Here is a 20,252-nt window from a genome sequence, read left to right on the forward strand (position 1 = left end):
GTTCTCTAAGTCTGCATGAATACTAAGATATGACCAGAATTTCCTCCACCTTGCAGCTCTGCCAAGCACACTATTGGTGATCTCCTGATAGACTGAATATTCAGGTCACATTTATGCAGAAATTAAAGAACAAATCTAAAGGGTTCCCAAACTTTCAAGCAACACAGTAAATACGGTTATTGTGTGTACTTTATGCTGAAACAGAAATCATTTTATTTACTAAACTTACGATTCAATTAAAGAGAATATTGACTGATTTAAAAGTTCCCTCTTGACCTTTTGAACGTGCAGTTTTTCAGTGACTCTCATACACTTGCACAGATGTGTACATCTACCTGTGAGCATAGGTGATGCTGTACAAATTTCTGTCAGTGGCTTTGCCCTCCTCCACAGATGTACAAATAATTGAAATGCACCACGACATGCAGCAATTCAGCAGCGAGGACAGGTATGAAGACTGAGTGACAGCAGCCTTGTTTACGTCCATGATCAGTAGCAGGCTATTAAGTAAAATCAACCTTGCGAGTGATTTATGAGAAAGGAAATGCATTTGTTATGTTTTTAGAGCTCAAGGATGCTCACAATTGCTAAAACCCAATGAATAAAATGTTAATAAAAACACTAGTAATAAAATTAATATTAACACTTTTACCAAAGTTTCTTCAGAAGCAAAAACTAAAACAGGTGTTCTGTCATTTTGTGTACTGGACATTATTTCCTGTCCAGTCAGTGAGTGTCATTAGAATGTTGAATGCAGTGCAAAAGTCTTTCATGTGTGAATTTCTTCAGGTGCAGCATCCAAACTCTCGCAGCCTCATGGACTCCCAGAAGGACCCGCGGGTGTTTGAGGGTTTCCAGGGCTGCCTGGACTCTGTCATGCTGAACAATAACGAGCTGCCATTGCAAAACAAACGCTCCCGCTATGCAGAGGTGGTAGGACTTACAGAGCTGAAGCTGGGCTGCATCCTCTATCCTGATGCCTGCCTTCAGCAGCCCTGTCGCAATGGAGCCACTTGCACCAGCCTGCCCTCTGGAGGTAAGTGATGGTAACTACAGAAAACAGCACAGACACTGAGCCAGTTCAAAAATTCATTCACAGTCTTCCAACATGGAAAACCAGGACCCAGGTACATGAGAGCTAAAGTTGTTATTTGCAGCTGACAGTTAAAATCCCCACAATATTTGGGTGAAGTGAATGCAGCACAGCTCCGAGCAGAGGTGTGTGTTTGTTGTAAAACTACAGCAACAGCTGGCTTCAGTGAATTCCCACATGCCACATGTTCCTCATTTACACTGTAATGAGAAAAGCACTAACTAATTACCATGTCACTCATTTGGCTTACAGACATCGCCGTATGGTTTTGTGTGTGTGTGTGTGCGCGCGAGTGTGTGTCTTCAAATGCTTTATCTGTGTGCAATTTCCCTAAGGTGTCTGTGTTCTGGCCAGGACACTGACTGCTCTTTTGGTTTTTCAGGCTTCTCGTGCAGCTGTAACCCCCAGTACACCGGAGGGCGCTGTGAGCTTGAGATAACTGCGTGTGTTCCCAATCCGTGTCAGAATGGTGGCGTGTGTAAACCCATTGGCAACGCCTTCCTCTGCAGCTGCAGGAGAGGCTTCAAAGGCCTGACGTGAGTTCCGGTCCAATCTTCAAAAAACCTGAACTCTTAGGGCTCCAAAAGCCAGTTGTGTACCAAATTTGTACCAAACTTCTAGAAGTGTCTCTCCATGCAGTTTGATTTTTCTAGGTTTTATACAAATACAACGGAGGTGATGGAATTTAAATGGCATTGCTCTTTGACAGATTATGTTTCCCCTGAGTCTAGAACTTCTGTCTACAGAGGAAATGGTCCTTTTGACGATTATACTGAGTAACAGCTGTTAGCGGTTAGATTCTGGGTAAAGGTGCTGCAGATATTTTGTTCTTTGAAAATAAATTCCATTACCTTCCATCATTTCTGGGTGAAAGCAAACTATCAGATTATATTGATTTCAGTGTACAGATACTACACAGATACAATATCTACATAGGTAGATACTAGTGTTTTGCAGTTTAGTGAATTTACTGTTTAAAGTCCTACAGGGTGTCAGAGTTACCATAATGCAGAGTTAGACTTAGACATCTGTTAAACCTAAAGTAGGCAGTGTGTTTGATGCTGTCATTCTAAGGTTGTAGAGAGATTGGTGGCTGCTGGCAAAGTGTGAGCATTGATTTACATTATTATTATAATTATTATTATTATTATTACTGCTACTACTAATCATGATTAAACATTGTATTTATACACTATGTATTACTGAGTTCATGGCCAGTGAGTTAGTGCCTTTCATGACCACAGGGAGGCATTGTGAAATCACTGCTCAGCATTTTGTCATCCACTCCCAGCTTCCTCAAACGCAGCCCTTGTCACATCACAGTACCATACGACATTATTTCCCCACTGTCAAAATAAATGCTCTGTGACAGCTGACAGCATAGAACTCACTGATGAATTTAATCATGTGGCTCTTTCTGTTTCTCTGTCACACACATACACACAAGCCGTATACAAGCCGCAATTATACACAAGCTGATTAACTGAATTCATCAAGGCCCGATTCTTTATCAATTCTGATTTTAAGTGAATTATAATCCTTCTTTTGCGAATGGGAGAATTTAAAGGGATGAACCAGCAGAAGAGTCTCTAACACATTTTCTAAAACATTTCTACATCACACAAAGCATCATTTTTTCCTAGTCCCTGACCTATTCTGACAGAAAGTCCTTCAACACAAAGCTGCAAAAAAAAAAAATGGGATGCAGTCAACTCCAGCTCCACATAAAATACTTTAGTCCTATATGTGTGTGTTAAGTACAGAGGTGGAATTAAAACTGGTCTACTGGTCTTGACCTAATACTAAATACTGATTTATACTGAGTTTAAAAACATTATAATACCTGTTTTCCCCAAACTAGAGTCACAGGATACAAGTTGAAAATTGGTGAAGTCATGCTTTAATTACTGTACGTGTTTTCTAGAGTACTTTTACTATAGTACTGTGGCAAAAGTACTAAGCAGATTATCTACATTTTCTTTAAAGTAGTAAAAAGTAAAACTTAATTTAAAGTGGTACTTTTAGTGGATAATTCTTTAGGTCAATACTGTAGTAAAAGTGCATCAAAGGTTGCTGTGACCCTTGTCCCCCATGACATTATTAAAATGCTCTGGCCGATTGCTCGATGTTGTCTCTCACCTTATTCTAGTTTTGCCACATTCTTTTCACATCTGCACCAATTTATCCATTGCAAATATTCAAGATCTCATAAAAATTTACCCATAATCCAGCATGGCATATTCGGCATCTTTGGGAACTGTTGGATGTTGACTAGAATGTACAGGAAAGTTTTGTGGCCTGGTGGAGTTTGTAATACCTGAATTGTCGATGTGTAAATAAGGTAACTGAGGTTAAGAACTTTTAAAATCTAGAAAGGTGACTAAAACTATTCTTGTCAAAATCAGCAAAAAACACACAAAGCACCAGTTATTTCTTTTCAAGTCACCTTAAGTTCTCTTTCAATTTGGAAAGTAGCACTGCAAAGTGTTTTGATATTCCAAACACAGCGGCTTAATGATACTAAAGACAAAGGATTGTGTTGTGAGCCTGCACAGGGATTACTTCTACTGCAGTGTGTCCTTAGAACATTTCATCTCACTCGCTTGCGCTTATGGAAAGTGATCCATCTGGGAGAGGGTTACTGAGAAGTCCAAAGTTATTCATACGCTATTACCCACACCTGTCTTCTTCTCTTTCTTCTATTCATCCATCCTGCAGGTGTGAGGAAGATGTGAATGAATGCGACCGCAATAATCCAGAAGGTGAGTGTGAGAACGGTGGCGTCTGCGTCAACACTCACGGTTCCTTCTACTGTAACTGCACTGCAGGCTTTGTGGGCCAGCGCTGCGGACTGCGGCCTGTTGTCGTCCCCGACATGCAGGCAGGTCATGCTGTGGTTGGTAAAGAGGAACTGATTGGCATTGCAGTGGTGCTATTTGTCATCATCACCCTCATCATCCTGTTCATCGCTTTTCGCAAGAAGGTCTTCCAGAAGAACTACTCACGAAACAACCTCTCTTTGGTCCAAGACCCAGCTACTGCAGCACTCCTCAACAAGGCCAATGGTATTCAGTTTAAGACCCTACATTGCACACCAGGAGACCCTCTCAACCTATATGCAGAGCCAGGGCTGGGGCCCACCGTGGTGGGAGGAGGTGGTATGATGGGACCGCCTCAGGTTCCAGTGAGGCCCATGGCATACACGCCCTGTTTCCAAGGAGACCCCCGGTCCACACTGGAGAAGATGGTGGATGGGCGGAGTGTGGAGCATACAGAGATGAGCACCTTTCACCCAGAATCATCCAGGATCCTGTCAGGAACCACTAGGAGGGGGGTTGTTGTGTGCAGCGTGGCCCCCAACCTGCCGCCAGTGTCGCCCTGTCGCTCAGACTGTGACTCCATCCGCAAGAGTCCATGGGACAGTGATGAGGGTGAGTGAATGTGCTTTTGTAATGCTTGGAAACAACAAATTGTCCCTTCGTACCACGTTTAGGATAACGATGACCTGAATCACAGAGAATCAGACACTGAGACACATACAGTGCCTTGAAAAAGGTTTCATACCCTTTGAAATGTATTTTATTAGGATTTTATATGATAGACCAACATAAATTGGTATATAATTGTAAAATGGTGGGAAAATGACTGGTTGGTGGTTTCAAAATGTTTTACAAATAAATAAGTGAAAGGTGTGGAGTACATTAGTATTCAGCCCCCATGAGTCAATACTTTGTGCAACCACCTTTTGCTGCAATTACAGCTGCAGGTCTTTTTGGGTTTGTCTCTACCAGCTTTGCACATCTAGAGAGTGAAACTTTTGTCAGTGCTTCTTTGCAAAGTAGCTCAAGCTCAGTCAGATTGGATGGAGAGCGTCTGAACAGCCAAGTCTTGCCACAGGTTCTCAAATGGATTTAGGTCTTGACTGGGTCATTCTAAAACATGAATATGCTTTGATCTAAACTACTCCATTGTAGCTCTGGCTGTATGTTTAGGGTCGTTGTTGGAAAGTGAACGTCCTCCCCAGTGTCAAGTCTTTTGCAGACTAACAGTTTTTCTTATCTTCAGTATCTGCTTCTCCTGACCCCCTGACCTTTCCCAACAGGGAAGATGGTTGACATGGCAGAAGAAGTAACATGTTTCTCAGGGAGCAACAAAGGCAGTAACTCAGAGGTCCAGTCACTGAGCTCCTTTCAGTCTGACTCCTGTGATGACAATGGTAAGCCCCCCTACCCCTTTAACCCTATCCAGGACTTTCACAGTTCACTAGTGTTTAACTTTTAGATGTAACTATTTCTAATGGCCTTGCTTGTTTATTATTTGATTACGCTGGATGTCTCTTATGTTAGATTAATTTTGCTCATCAAGACCCATGCAAGAAAAGTGCTTTTCTTCATATTTGGCTTTTAGACATTTGTGAGAAAACATTGCAAACTTAATGTTTGCATTATTTATGATTAAAATCAGTAAGTTGCAAAGAATTGTGTTTTTTTTTTTTGAAGATGTTGCTTTAGCAGGTAAAATGGTAAATAGAAATACATTTAGTAAAGAAAAAATATTATTAGATTTAGACTGTGAGACAAAAGTGCATCTTCCAGACAAGACGTTTTGTTCTTCCAGATGACCATGAAAAGTGACCTACTTGTCCTACTTGTCAGGAAAAATATTATTTTAATATAATATTTTTTTTGATTATTTCACAGTGTACTCAGGATGTAATGGCTATTTTCTTTCCAAGACCAAAATATTTGTAGAACAAAACATGTTGAGGATTGGTAAATGATGACTGGCATCATAACGATTGGACATAAAATCAGGCTGCAATTACCAAATACACCCTTATTTGTTTATCAAAGGGCAACTTCACTGATTTTCTACTTTCTTCCTATGGCTCTAGTTTGGGAAATATATTTAGATGAATGTCATGAAATGTTTTTCTGCTTTCCCTATGTTAAAATCAAAAATGCCCCCAGATGACGTAATCTGGAGGAAGGTTTCGGTTCAAGCGATGTCCTCTCACTGCTCATAATATGTAGACTGTAATGGTGGTTGACCTGCTGCTCAGAACTCCTGTGGATGACATCATCTGAACCCCTGATGATGAAAAACTCCTCCGGATGACATCATCTTTTCCAGATGATGTGTCTTTTCCAGCTAGAAGCATGAACATGTTTTTAAATATAGGGAAGACAGACAAGTTTAGAAACATTAGAATACCTGTTTTCCCCAAACTAGAGTCATAAGATACAAGTTGAAAATTTGGGAAGTCGTGCTTTAACTACTGTACATGTTTTGTTTAAAATACATTGTTTTCTTTTTCTTGTTTTCTAGAGTACTTTTACTATTGTACTTAGGTACAATAGACATAAAATGCAGGCTGCAATTACTTACGTATCCCAAATTCACTCTTGTTTAAAATCAGGACAACAGCAACACTTCTTGGCATCTGAATCAAAAAGTACTTTGCTAAATACAGAGCTGGAATTGTGACAAGTTTCAAACTGTGATGATAAGCAAGAAGTACAAAAAGAAATGCAGAATGAAACATTTGTATCTTGACCATAAGGACTCGACTTATGTAAAGATAATGAAGTTAGCTTCCAGCTTCTCTGGCACCATAATTAGGCTAAATGTTCCCCTAGACGGGAATGTACTACATTTTCTGAGCAAATTCAGGATATAAAACAGTGTTCTGTAAACTGTCATGGTCATATCTCAATATATATATTTAGGGCACCACAGAGGATTAATAATGCTACACGGCCACAGTGTCCTCAGACAGCGAACCCTGAACACACAACAAAGATTCTGACATAGAATTTAAGTAATTCCTAGAAAGGAAAATTACAGTACTAGGGATCCTCTGGTGAAAAACAGAGTCTATAGTAGGACCAAAGTCCAGGAGTTTACCTGGGGTCAATGTCCTTTAGGGAACTGTAATTTGCATTTGCACACAGGGCTCGAGTTGTGGGACGTTTACGCCTGCTGTTGTATAATCTCATACTGGATCTCTAAAAGGCTGCACAGCATCAGTGAAATGCAGCTCTACTAAGTTCTCCAAAAGCTTCTGTTCCCATTAAAAACGTCTTGCAGTGGAAACATGCTGTAAGTCAACTACAAACATAAAATTTCTAAGAGGAGTATAATGTAACAAAGGCTACACCCTTATGCACATTATCTCTTTTTAGTGATTTATGTAAAATAGCAAAATAATGCAGGGATGTTTTCCCAAAGGTTCACAAACGTTTTCTCACAACTGTACATGGGCTTTAAAATAATTTCTGAACAGCATCACCATGAGCGTTTTCAAAGAGGCTTAAAGGTGTAGACTGCTTCACAGCGTGGTGTTAGTGGTTGTGGCCTTTGTGCTGGAGCTGTGTATTTGTTTTTGTGTTTCATTTTCATTGCATTATGTTGTTCTCACCTAAATTTATTTGCGATTCACCACTTTGCTTTTCAGAATGATCATGAGTTGATTTAATACGTGAATGTTGCCTCAGCCATATTCACACTGTTGCCATTGTCATTTCTGTGCTTGACTGGTGTCCGCAGATGAGGACTAAAAGAACTAAAAGCAGTTGTTCCTTTTGCACTGTTTTGTCGTCATGTGGTTGTCTTTGCCTTTGTAAAGTACATTTTCTTTGTGTAGCAGTGTTAATGATCTGCATATATACAGTATGATTAAAATCTGGGGTCGATTTGGACACAATGTTGAAGTAAACAAAATGCCGTAAGTCCTCTCTGCAGACAGGACTGGCAGTGTCACCCCCTCCCCCATCTGAGCAACACCATGATGAGCACTTTTTCACTTTGAATGACTGTATTTCAAAACTTATGTCCTCCTTTTTTCCCTCCACAAGCCTCCATAGTGACCGTCATTCGACTGGTCAATGACGCAGTCGACACAATCGAAAGTGAAGGTACCATGTCTCACCCCCCTTTGTGTCTCTCCTTTCACTCCTCCGTTCTTCTCTTACTTCAGTCTTGTCCTTGCAGTATGTCTTGAGACATCTTAAGCTACGTTAAATACACTCAGTGTGTGCTGCATACTGCATAGTTCAGAATATGAACCCTACTTGCCACCGTAGATTAGTTTGCAACATATCAACATGTATGTTTACAGATTATTACCTTTCTGCTTTCTCCCACATTGTCATAGTGAGTAATAGTGCAATAAGACCAAGCTCCAGCTCAGCTCCTGTTCTGTTAGCTCTAGTTCTCCAGTACATTTAGACACACTCACGATCAAATGCTAAAGGCAGCTGTGCTGTTTTGTTCTTCCATGTGACAGTGTCAGTCATGGACCAAGGTCAAACCTACAACAGAGGTGACTACCAAAGCCCGACACACACTCTTCTATCCCATTTCCACTCATTCGTCTGTCCCTCTAACTGCAGTGAGTAGACAAAATAAAAAAATGCCCAATGAATGACTTAAACTAACTTCTTAAAAGAGAAACTTTTTAAAAAGTGCATCTTTTTTTTACTGGCTGGAACCAGCTTAACTCAATGTTTTCCACTGCAGATATAGTGCCCATCATTGCTATGGCAATGGCTGATGAATATACAGTATGCTGGTCTTGATTCTTGTTTTATGTCAGAAAAATAAGACTAATCTAATTTAAAGGAGGTTGAAAGCAAGATGAAAGAGAAGAATCTGGAGAATTTGTTCAGGAAATATGTCTTTATAGTTCAGATCACAAGATGACTGTGGCTGCTCAATGGCAACGCAGTGGTACTGACGCTTCTTGAATGGAGGCGATGCCGTAAAAAGTACCAACTACCAGGTATTATCCACAGCTGCCTGATGGAAAACCAAAAGAGAGGAGTAGAGTCAAGCTGAGCCAAGATGGTTAAAAACTGCCGTTATTACTCCCAATGTTCCAAGTGTTTCTGCATTACTTTGAACCCTGTATTTAGATTTAAAAGGCCGATGCTGAATGCTAATTAGCAGTCCCAACCTCTCCAATGTAACCCCAATGTGAACGGATCAAATTATCCGAGTCTCACGTAAACTTAAATCCAAATTACTCTCTAGCATAAAAATACTTCCACTAGATAAAAGCCAACCATCCCCTTAAAAATATCCAAGAAAGGTAAAAACAGGCCAGCTTCTTATGTAAAAACAGTGGAAATAAGAGACAGCTTCAAGTGAGACACAGAAGTCGTGCTTGCTCTTCATTCATGTGAGTGTCATACTCTCTGTAGCTGAGTAGACCTAACAGCCTGCTCACACTCACATTTACACACAGTGAAAGTTTGGAAGAAAAATCTTGTCATATAATAATTTATTATATAAAATAATGAAAGTTCTGCTATTCACCGGATGCAAACAGCTTTAATAATGTATGTTAGCGCACACTCCATCTCTCAGCTAGAATATCTAAACTAAATTATTTTGTCTACCCCTGTATCTTTCCACCTCTGTTTATATCCAGCTGTACTTTTCATACTTCCATAACAGTGAATTCCTCTGCTCATGCTCTTCCCTGGAGCTTTGTGTGCCTAGGGAAGAGGCACACAAAGCTCTGTGTGCGTATGTATGATTTGCTGTGATATCCCACCCCCTCTCACAACCACTCATTGCGGTGTGCTGACTTATCAGCCCAGGGCGGCTCTCACCTTTCTGCATCCCACTGTGTCCCTTTGTTGGATTTTTATCTCCAGCCCAGTGATGCTACTGTTGGTACTGTTCCACTTGTTGCTTGATGAGGTTTTCACAGCCTCAGCCTTCCCATGGTTTGTGTTCTGCTTTGATGCATGGATTTGTTTTTTCTTTTTAATTTTCCTAATTTGTCATTGCTCTTCTTTTAAATTCATTCATCCTTTGCTCTTCAATGAAAGTTTTTAGATTATCTTTTTGGTCAGCAAAGGCTTTGTGATGAGTATCATCTTAGCTCCAGTGCTCAGTGTTAATACTTTACCATATCCCATTTGGTAAATGTTCCCATTTCATTATAGAGCTTAGAGTAGCTATGCTCACATCCCACTAGTGTAAGGCGATTCAAAGTGTTATCGTTGAACAAGGTAACACCTGCACACTAAATATTACCACAGATTTACATCTGGTTTTTAATTTTCATCAGGTCAACGTGCAGGATTTATCTATTATTGGTTGCCTACTTCAGAAAATATCCACCTAATAGTCAACGAGTCTCTCTTCTCAAAAGGTCCAAAGCCAGGCGGGGAGAGCCAATAATCATCATCTTGATTCAAGTGGCAACCTTAGCAAGGGTTTTATTTAGAGCTTGACATAAAGGAATTATCAACTAAATAAAGGAAAAGCTGCATGCTCTCTAAATGAATTGCATTGCTGTCACTTTGTTTAGTGGAATAGCTGGATTAGTCTACAATGTATCTCATGTCTGGTGTAGTCACCATTATAGGAGCCTCTTGTTATTTAAGTTAATTGCTATAATAGAAAAAAACCTGGTGGTAAATTCAAACCCATTTTATTAATTTAGCTCCCTGTTATCCATGTGAACGTTTTCTGATCTGGCTCTCTGTTTACAACAACACTCACAAATTCATAAGACAAAAAAATTATAATTTGACTGTTTCTTCATGTTCTGGCCACTAAAACCACGAGGATAAAACATAACTTAACATGATAGTAACTTCTGGCCTTCGGCATCAGATTGTGCAACTGACAAAAACGTAGCTATGATGACCAAGCTTATCAGTATTTTGGTGAGATTAGTCTTAATCACTGTATTAAAGATGCATATTACAGCAGTTGGATAGTGTTAAAGTGGTAACAGGGCAAACTGGAGCTAACAACTCATAGAGGGTTACCATCACTTGGCTGCACTGACCAGTTGGACAATCTTTCAGATATAAAGTGGACTCTCTCTAACATCCAGAATCAAATGTTGCTGTGTTCTTGAGCCCTTCAAACATGGCTTGACTGCTGCTGTTCATGATGACCTCAGCATGCTGTGACACTTGTGATCCCTATCCTGAAAAGTTCCTGTTGTGCATGTTAATACTCTGTGAAGACCTAACTTGTTTTCTGTACAGGTTGTGCCTTGTGACATACTTGACTTTCAATCCCGCTTTGTATTGTTGATGTTACAGAGTCTAACATGCCTGGTGCATACTAAAGGCATGTCACTGCACAGCTCCACATCTTGCCATCTTTACAGATGAGACAGTCACTAACCATATCTTATTGTACTATCCAGCATATCACTGGGACACATCTGACTGGATGCCAAGCACCAGGTTGTCCGACATCGAAGAGGTGCCAGGCTATGAGGCAGGTCCTGGCAAGGAAGTAGCAGGCCCAGCCCCCCGCCTTGGGGGTAGCACACGCGAACTGGAGTCAGACTACTACCTTGGGGGCTATGACATTGACAGCGACTACCCCCCTCCCCATGAAGAAGAATTCCTGACCCAAGACCAGTTGCCACCTCCGCTGCCCACAGGGGAGGACTATCCCGAGCCTTACACGCCACTACCCTCCAACCCACCAGTCTCCAAGGAGAGCACACTGAGCTCTGGCAGCATCGGGCATCAGCATGCAAGGCCACAGTTCCACCCCAGCCAATACCTGCCACCCCACCAGCTGCCCCTTGGGGAACTGCCCCACGGCGACTTTAGCACTTCAATGAGTGGGGTAACCCCAGGAAATGGGGACACTGATGACTCTGTGTCACTAAATATGCGACTCTCAGTTGGTGCGTCATCAGCCTCAGATATGTCAGCCCCCTGTGGGCTGGATGACTCTGAACATGGCAGTGACTTTGACAGTATGGATGAGCTTCGTCGGGGGGTGACCATCATCACTGACTCACAACAACAAACTGAGGTCTGATTGATCGACCAGTATAGGGTTTCTATGGGGTGCATAATGGGCCAGAAGGAGCATAACATCAGTGTAGATGAAAAAACATACACAAGCAGATGTTATCATGAGGGAATAAATGCTTTGTCAGCTAAGGGGAGGTTCTGCTAGATATGCAGATAGTACTGTAAGAATTGCTTTAAAATCACAAATTTAAAACCTCATTTCACTTGTACTATCTTCCCATGGTATTCTGCCCAGAAATGGGAATGTTTCACAGTTCTACAGTATCATGAACAACAACACTGAGTGTGTCAGTCCTGTCCCCCACAGTGCAGAAGAGTCAGAAGTGTCCTTCCTATACCTACAGGAAGTCATTTGTAAGGTGAAAAGAATGTGACAGAGAATGTGAATGAGAGATTAATCCAAAAGTGATGGTGGTAAAAAAAAAAATTGGAATTTAAAGAGAAGGGACAATCATGCAAGTGGAAGGGTTGTTTGGTTCCCTGCTCCTTCATCGAAGCCCATTGGACCACTTCTTATTAAAAAAACAAAAAAGACCCAACTCCCCACTTTCCTTTTTACCTCCTTAGATTTGTAAACTTTGTAGTGCTCTGAGCTTGTACAGACTTTGTAAAATATGTTTGACCGTACTGGTGAATAAATATGAAACTATATTCTGGCCAAATTTTCAAAAAGCCACTTATTTGTTTGGAAATATGCTTGCTCTTTTCCCCCAAATTATCAAGCCCCCCTGATCAAGCCATTTCAGCGATCCCAGCTGATTATCCCAAAAAGTTAAAAGTGTCAGGCCTTCCAGCTTTCTGTTTTTGTACCTAGGTTAGGTGGGAAAACCAGAGTTGCCGTAGTTGCTAATTTATTTTGTTTTTATGATCATATTTTAACTTAAAGCTACAGTATGTAACTTAGAAACAAGGTCCAAAACACATCCTAATGTAGAGAGATGACTTTAAATGACTCACTTTTAAAGTTTTTAAAGTTGAGCAGGGCTCAGCCGACCCACCAGTCAGATAATGTCGGCGATTTCTGCTTGATCGTTTTGTAACAATTAAATCAACTACCTGAAGTGTTGGTGGAGCATTTAGCAAAGCAGGGACAAGAGAGTGCCTACTCTAGCAGTTACATATTGTTGCTTTAAGTAAAAGTCATCCACAGCTGGATAATGCACTTATAAAATAAGTGTTAATTTACACGTAAATGTGAGAATCACAAATGCACAAAATGGCACAAAAACAGTTTTTCTACCCAAAAGGTTAGATTTCCTTAAGCTGTATGTGAACTACCACAGCCACTCTGATCTCCAGTCATCTTGTTTTGTGGATTTGCTTTATGTATGTTGCACTAGTGAATTGGTGTTGGCTTGCCATGCTGTTTTTGATGAACTTTTGTGTTGTAGTCAAAACTCCTGCAGGCCTTGGTGGTGATAAGTCATTATAATTGTTTATTCTTTTTAAAAAGGTGAAAGGGGCAATTGAAAAGGACACACAAAGCTGAAAACCTTTGGCAAAAAATGACTTGACAAACACCAGCTGAGTCGATGTGTATCGTGATAGTTTTTTCTCCATTTGTTTGAACCGTTCAAGGTTCTCCCACCACTGTTCCCTTCATTTCTGTTACTTTGACTTTTGTCTGCAGTTGTGGTGAAGATGCTACAAACTCTTATCCAGGTCACTAATGGCTTAGTTTCCATCTGGCCTCCAGGACAGACGGCACATCTGACTGCTTCAGATTGTCACTGTATTGTACTATAATCTGCCTGATCCACTCAGGCATGCAGCTCCTGTTATACTTTGTAAAAGATGTATGTTTGTGTTGAAACTCTGTACAGTGTATATAGCTAGGTTGTTTAAATGCAGATTTTGTAGATATGGAATTGCAATCCTGAACTGCCTTTGAGTTGTTTTGTTGGACAGTCTGATGTGAATGTGGATTGCGAGAGACTGTGGAATATCAATTATTTTCACATCCTTCCTTCTCTGCTCCAAGTTAATTTTACTCTTTAATTCTATCTGAATACCATTTCAATCCCATAGATGATGTTTGCACAGTATTAACTCCAGACATTACACCCCCAGGAAATGTTTTGTACTTTTGTTTTGTTAAAACATTTTATGAGAATGAGGGAATTTTTAAATACATTTCTAATGTTCTTTTCAGGTATGTTTATTGTCAAAGACATTAGCCAGTGTCAAAACTATGTCCCCCTATCTGCAGAAACCGAGTATACAAAATGAGTGCTTTTTTAAACTTTTTTTTAATTCAGTGCAGAAAATAAAAAAAAAAGGTTCTTGCTCATCGTGACTCGTGTCCTTAATTTTCAGATAACTTCACCTGAACAGACCATCACAGCTGCCTACTTACTGTCATATTAAATACTGTTTGTTGATACATTCACACACACATGAAATGCATTGGTACTAAATACTGTATGTCATAAAGTTAGTTCTAACAGTATCATCCACTCACTCATGTTTGCCTTGGCTAGCAGAGGAAAATGGTTTCTCGTGTCCTCACTAGTAAAGCTGTAGAGCTTAGTATAGTTTCCTACTGTGTGGAAATTATGTTGAAGAAAACACTGAAAGGTAATGAAGAAGATTAAAGGTGTCTGTTTACAAAATGCTGATAATTTGATGTTAATTCAATCAAGAGAATCTGAGGAAAGCATAACATTTCAACGCCTCGAGTGGTAACCATATCACCTTTTCAAATAACCGATAGCCAATTCAGTCAATGAACTGAATGGCAGTGTGATTAATACATACAGCCACATACAGGAAATCTTCATAATCCGCTGCAGATTTGTATTTTTTTTTTTTTAAAGGATTTGTGGTTGGAAATAAGGTGTAATATTTTAGAAGCTGCTTTGAAATGTTTCATTCAGGATCCACAGATTCAAAATCTAACTGCCTGGTTCTTTTTTGCAGTATGGGAAATATCTAAGTCGTACAGATTTACCACTGCATGCCTCAGTCAAGCCGCCGTTTACATGCATCTCTCTTCAGACTTATACACATGTTGTGGCCGATTTAATAATGTCATGGAGAATGAGGCTCAGTATTGTCACTGTGAGCAGTCTGCAGCTAGACAGCCCCATAAACAGCAAAATGAGACGCAGATCTGGGCTAAGTACACAAACTTAGCACACATCTACAAGTATTGGCCTAAAAAAAATTCTCACCTTAAAGTGCAATTTCATATATTTTAGTTAAGTAAAAGTACTAAGCAGATTGTGTATATTTTACTTGAAGTACATATGTAGAAGTACTTCACTGAAAAAACAACAACGTATGTTAGACAATACTAATTATAGTGATTATGGCAAAACATGTCCAGTAATTAATACAAAATTAGGGGTTAAAGGTCACTGCTAGTAAATATGAAGCTGATCTAAACAAATTTGTGGGCTGTCAGGTTCCTTATTGCAATTATTATTAATATTATATATTTTTTAAAAAGTATCAAAAATTTTCATTTTTTGAAGCTAGTCCTGAGGGATTGGGTGGTGATAGAGAGGTAGTGGGTTGCACAAATGTAGCTCTGAAGTACAGAAGGACAGAAATGCATTTTTAAGCACAATATGTTCCAAACGTTATTAAATTCCAGTATTTGAGTGAGGTTTGGTCTTTCAACCAGTCAGATAAAACTGAATTATATATGTCCCAAACATGGTTCATGCAACTTAATTACATAACTGGTGATGTTTGTGTGAATTTCATGAGTAGTTACGTTCTGAAATATCTTAGTGTCATGCAAGTGTGTGCTGCATGAAAATATTAGAGAAGGTACCCCCTTCTGTTTGGGTAACTTCAGATCAACAATTATGGCTGACCAATTGACCAAGTCCATGTACATTAGCATATTTCTGATACACTGTGATAACTGCAATGCTTTGAGATTACGTACCTCCACGGCTATGTAGTTCACCTAGGATACACACTAGTGCCAAAAGCTCCAGGTGTCAAGCATGTTTAGGGCCTTAGCTCTACTTTCATTATTATTAATAATTCCATTTGTCTGGGATGTAAATTGAATTTTCTTTAACTGATCATAGGGCTGACACAAGGAAAATAAAGAGGACCAGCGGCTACAGACCTCAAACAGAATTCTCTATCCCATTGTGGGGGGAGTGTTGAGGGGTGGCAGTGAGTGACAGGGAATGAAAATGATTATTATGTATGAGAATTATTATTTGCACACACATAGACCTGCACAGGTGTATATAGTATTTCATACATGGCCTTGGACATTATTCACAGTTTTAGGGGTGAACAGTTGCTGGGAATGTCACCAGACTGGTGCTGCCTTGCTCAAAAGTCTTTCAAATATTTTTCCACCTTGTTTACACTGACTAAACCTGACAGTAAACCTTCTGTTGAGTAGGTTTGACATTACCTTAGGACACATTGCAAGGATAACAAGCTCAATGTGACTTTGGAAAACCAACAGATCTGGAATAATTATCTAGCTAACTGGGCCCTGTTGTGATACAGGTTTATTGTTGATTGTTGGCAGTTGTTTCTCTTGTAATTTTGTTGTTTCTCTTGTAATTGTGGTACAAATGAGCCAACAGTTTATAGTCTAAATTTTATTTTCTTTGATGAGCATTGTTATTTTTGAATTCTTTAATCAGTCTTTTCTTAATGGTCGCCAATGTTATGTTAGTGGATTTTTTTCTGAAGGAAGATTTTGAATTTGATGCCTGGATTCCTATGGGTTTCTGTGAATATTCAGTAAGAGTTTATTTGTTTTTTTGATTTACCAGTAGATCTGATGATCAATTCTTGGCTTAACAGTCAACAAAAACACATGTTCTATGAGGGTCAAAGTTCACGAAATCCATCGAGCAATTTTCATTATTATCTGTGCAAAACTGACCTGAGAGTGGTAGAAGTGGTACTGCAAGAAAGGTAAGAAGGTTAGCAGGGCCTACTAGAAATGGTCCTCAATACCAGATTTCATTGCAGTCTCTCGGGAAATCTTTCTGTGGGTCAGAACAAAAGCTGGAATCAATGTCACACTGACACTTGAATCAGGTTGCAAAGTAAAGGGTTGGCTGTCTGCTTTGAGAGACAGTTGATTGAACTCTCCTGGTGAATTTGAAGTGCCTCACTTGAGACATTCAGCATTGATTTGCAGTAATTCGATTTATTTTGTGAGAAAGGCCAGGATACAGATTGTTGTGGTCCTTTGGATGCAGCACTGAATGAGTTTGCTGCCTTGGAGCTGGTTGCTTCTTGCATTATGTCAAAGCCTAAAACGCAGTATGCTTTTGTGCATTTAGTGTGCGCGGTAAACAGACAAGAATAAACGGTGACACAGTTGGCTTTGTCAACAAGCTGCTGATTGCATAATGATGCAAACATTATACCACAGAGCTCTGTGCGTTGTCTATTTTATCTATTTCACTCGCAGACCTCACAAATCACATCTCCTAAACTCCCATGAGCTCTTTTAATCTCCTGAAACTGTTATGCTGATTGCTTTAATGCAGGTCCTCTTTTATAAAACTACCTCAAATCTGCATGTAGACAATCCTGAAGTCTTGTGCTGTAAGACATGACCCTTGGGACACCCGCTTCCTTGTAGTAAAAACCTTTGATGGAATCATTAATTACAAATCATTGTGCATGAAGAAACAACACATGCCAATCAAGACTTTGGGAAATAAATCTGTTTTTAGAGACAAGATAAAGTTGTTGTGTCCTGGTTGTCTCCAACTCTAGGTTTAGTTGTAATATCTTAGTTAAGCAATCATGTATCTTTTTAAGCCTTGTTCTAATACATGGCAGCTGTCTCTGGCTAAGAACATAATCACTGGTAATGTAAATGTAGCATTACCGTTAGTATTACAGTTCCCCAAAGCTGAATGCAAATGTAAAATATAGTAATAAGTATAGTTTTGATTTCTGTACAAATGGTAATTTGTACCTTACTCAATTGTAAATTAACATGTTGTTAGGTAGCTAGTTTTTGAAAGTAAACCGAGTGAACATTATATTTTCTTTTAAAGCTAAGTTGTCAAAATCAAATAAGTTTACAACAGGCTGTGACCGCTGTCAATGATAGAGGTTCTGTAACTTTAGCTAACATTTGCCACCTTTAGTATTAATGTTAAATAAAACACACATAAAGACATAAAAAGTTAAAACATTTAGTATTAGCGTTTTATTATTATTCTTTAAACTATTGCTGGGGGGTCACTTTTCTAACTTTAGTGTGAGCGTAAGTTGAGTGTGTTTGAGATTTAAAAGTGCCTAAGCTAAGACTATGTTCTCTTCAATGACCCTTATTAGAATCACACACACACACACACAAATCACATTACCTGTAAGAAACAGGAAATGTGATTTATTTATATTTTTACTTAATCCTCCAACAACACTATCAGATATGCAGCCTCATAACATGATTTTTTGAAGGACAGCACCAATTCTGCGCTGCCAAACCTCAACACTTTTGGCCTTTTCCCTTATCTTACATGGTTGACTGTTTGAATTATTGCCTTGAAGTTCTTTTAAGATGGTCAGCTGTTTAATGTAGATGGTCAAATCATATGCTACAACCTCCTCAAAAAGCTCATGGCCATGTTCCCTTACCAGTGGCGCTCCATGCCAGCAGGCGAGGCAGGCAACTGCTTAGGGCCTCAGGCCAGTAGGGGGCCCCCCAAGGGCTGACAAAAGTTAACCTGCATGTGTGCAAGTTTGAAACGACACTACCAGTCACAGACCTCCTTAAGAGGACCCCAACTCTCACTCCGTTGTAAGACAATTCTGTTCTAGGCCGCTTGTTTAAACTGACTTGTGTGCTGTTATTGTCTGCCACCTTCATATTGCTGCCCCAGCAAATCACAGGGGCGACTGGTGCAGGAAGGTAGAGCGGTCGTCCACCAATGCTGCAGTTATTGGTTTGATCCCCAGCTCCTCCAGTCACATGTCAAAGTGTCCTTGAACGAGATACTGAACCCCAAATTAGTTGTTCTGGTAAGTGTTGCCCAGCTACATATCAGCTCCCCCATTGGTGAGTGAGTGAGTGTGTGTGTGTGTGTGTGTGTGTGTGTGTGTGTGTGTGTGTGTGTGTGTGTGTGTGTGTGTGTGTGTGTGTGTGTGTGTGTGTGTGTGTGTGTGTGTGTGTGTGTGTGTGTGTGTGTGTGTGTGTGTGTGTGTGTGTGTGTGTGTGTGTGTGTGTGTGTGTGAGATTGTGAGTGCGAATGGGTGAATAAGAAGCCGTGTAAAGCACATTGAATGTTAAGCCTCCTTCCCCTCTTTGACCTTCACCAACAGCCGTCACTGGACCTCCCTCACTGGTTTCATGTACACAGGTAGGAGGTGGATCAGGTTGCGGTCACACCTACCAGGGGGGAAAGGGCAGATGAGCTGGAGGCCTCTTTAACATTTGAGAACATCAGGTCAATTTTTTTTCCTTGGTGTGACAAGGTTTGCCGGTGTCCTGTACAAGAGGGGCCTGTACAAAAGTTGGCTTCCCCTTCTTCGGAGACCGTGGTCCTTTGGAGTGTGCAGGCCTCTGCTAAGGACATTCTAGGACTCTGGTAGCCTCAGCTATCCTGTACACCATTATCTGCTGGGATGTGGGTAGCACTGACTGCAAAAGGAAGAGACTGAACAAGCTAGTAAGGAGGGGCAACTCTATCCTGAGCCGCCTGCTGGACACTGTGGAGGAAGTGGGTGAGGGGAGGATGTTAGCCAAGCTGAAATTTATCATGGAAAATTTCTCTCACCCACTGCATCAGACAGTGTAGCCTCTGTGCAGACTGATACACCCTCAGTGTAGGAGCGTAACCACAGGTCTTTCATTCCCACCTCTGTAAGACTATACAACTCAACAGTTCAGCGTGTGCGCTGGTTATAAATGCTTATTGATATACTGACACGTTTAGGTTAAGGGAGGACCCAAGTGAAGAGACTGTAAGAGGGATTGCAAATAACGAGGGGCTTTATTGACAGATGTAAATAGTTTACAGAAGTCGCTCGTAACAGGAGGAACCTAGGAACCGGGACCAGAACATGAGGGGGATTAACTTAACAGATAGTAAGAAGGTAACTTAGGACAACAGGCTCAGGAAACAAATAAGACTCGGATAAACATAAAATCTAATAACAGGTAAGTACACGGAGGGGGACTAAGGAAAACTGATAAACAGAGGGAAACCAGATAAATAAGGCACAGACAAACAAAAATCACTACACAGGAAAACAACGAGGAAGTCTAAGGAAACTAACGAACAGAAAAACTAAATTAACAAGACACGGAAAAACAAAACAGCAAGCAGGCACATCACCAAAACTCAGACCAAAGGGGAAAGCTGCACAGGGTCCCAAAAACAAAAGTCCAGGAGATA

At 40.3% G+C, this 20,252-nt stretch overlaps 1 protein-coding gene across 12 annotated transcripts in view; it reads left to right on the forward strand.

Annotated features, from left to right (window-relative positions):
* The window catches only part of fat3a (FAT atypical cadherin 3a), a 155,603-nt gene extending 141,393 nt beyond the window's left edge, over positions 1–14,210 (forward strand). For 6 of the 12 annotated variants that reach the window (XM_067507251.1, XM_067507253.1, XM_067507252.1 and 3 more), the window contains 7 exons: positions 790–1,036; positions 1,476–1,629; positions 3,812–4,524; positions 5,196–5,309; positions 7,951–8,010; positions 8,382–8,417; positions 11,274–14,210. In XM_067507251.1, the coding sequence (XP_067363352.1) occupies positions 790–1,036; positions 1,476–1,629; positions 3,812–4,524; positions 5,196–5,309; positions 7,951–8,010; positions 8,382–8,417; positions 11,274–11,905 (1,956 nt within the window). In that variant the 3' untranslated portion in view covers positions 11,906–14,210. Of the gene's footprint in view, positions 1–789; positions 1,037–1,475; positions 1,630–3,811; positions 4,525–5,195; positions 5,310–7,950; positions 8,011–8,381; positions 8,418–11,109; positions 11,195–11,273 lie in introns of all 12 variants that reach the window. The other 6 variants (XM_067507258.1, XM_067507259.1, XR_010914642.1 and 3 more) reach the window with 5 other exon arrangements.
* The last annotated feature ends 6,042 nt before the right edge of the window (positions 14,211–20,252 follow it).

Source organism: Channa argus, chromosome 6 (assembly GCF_033026475.1).
Source record: "Channa argus isolate prfri chromosome 6, Channa argus male v1.0, whole genome shotgun sequence".
In the NCBI taxonomy this organism is placed as follows: Eukaryota; Metazoa; Chordata; class Actinopteri; order Anabantiformes; family Channidae; genus Channa; species Channa argus.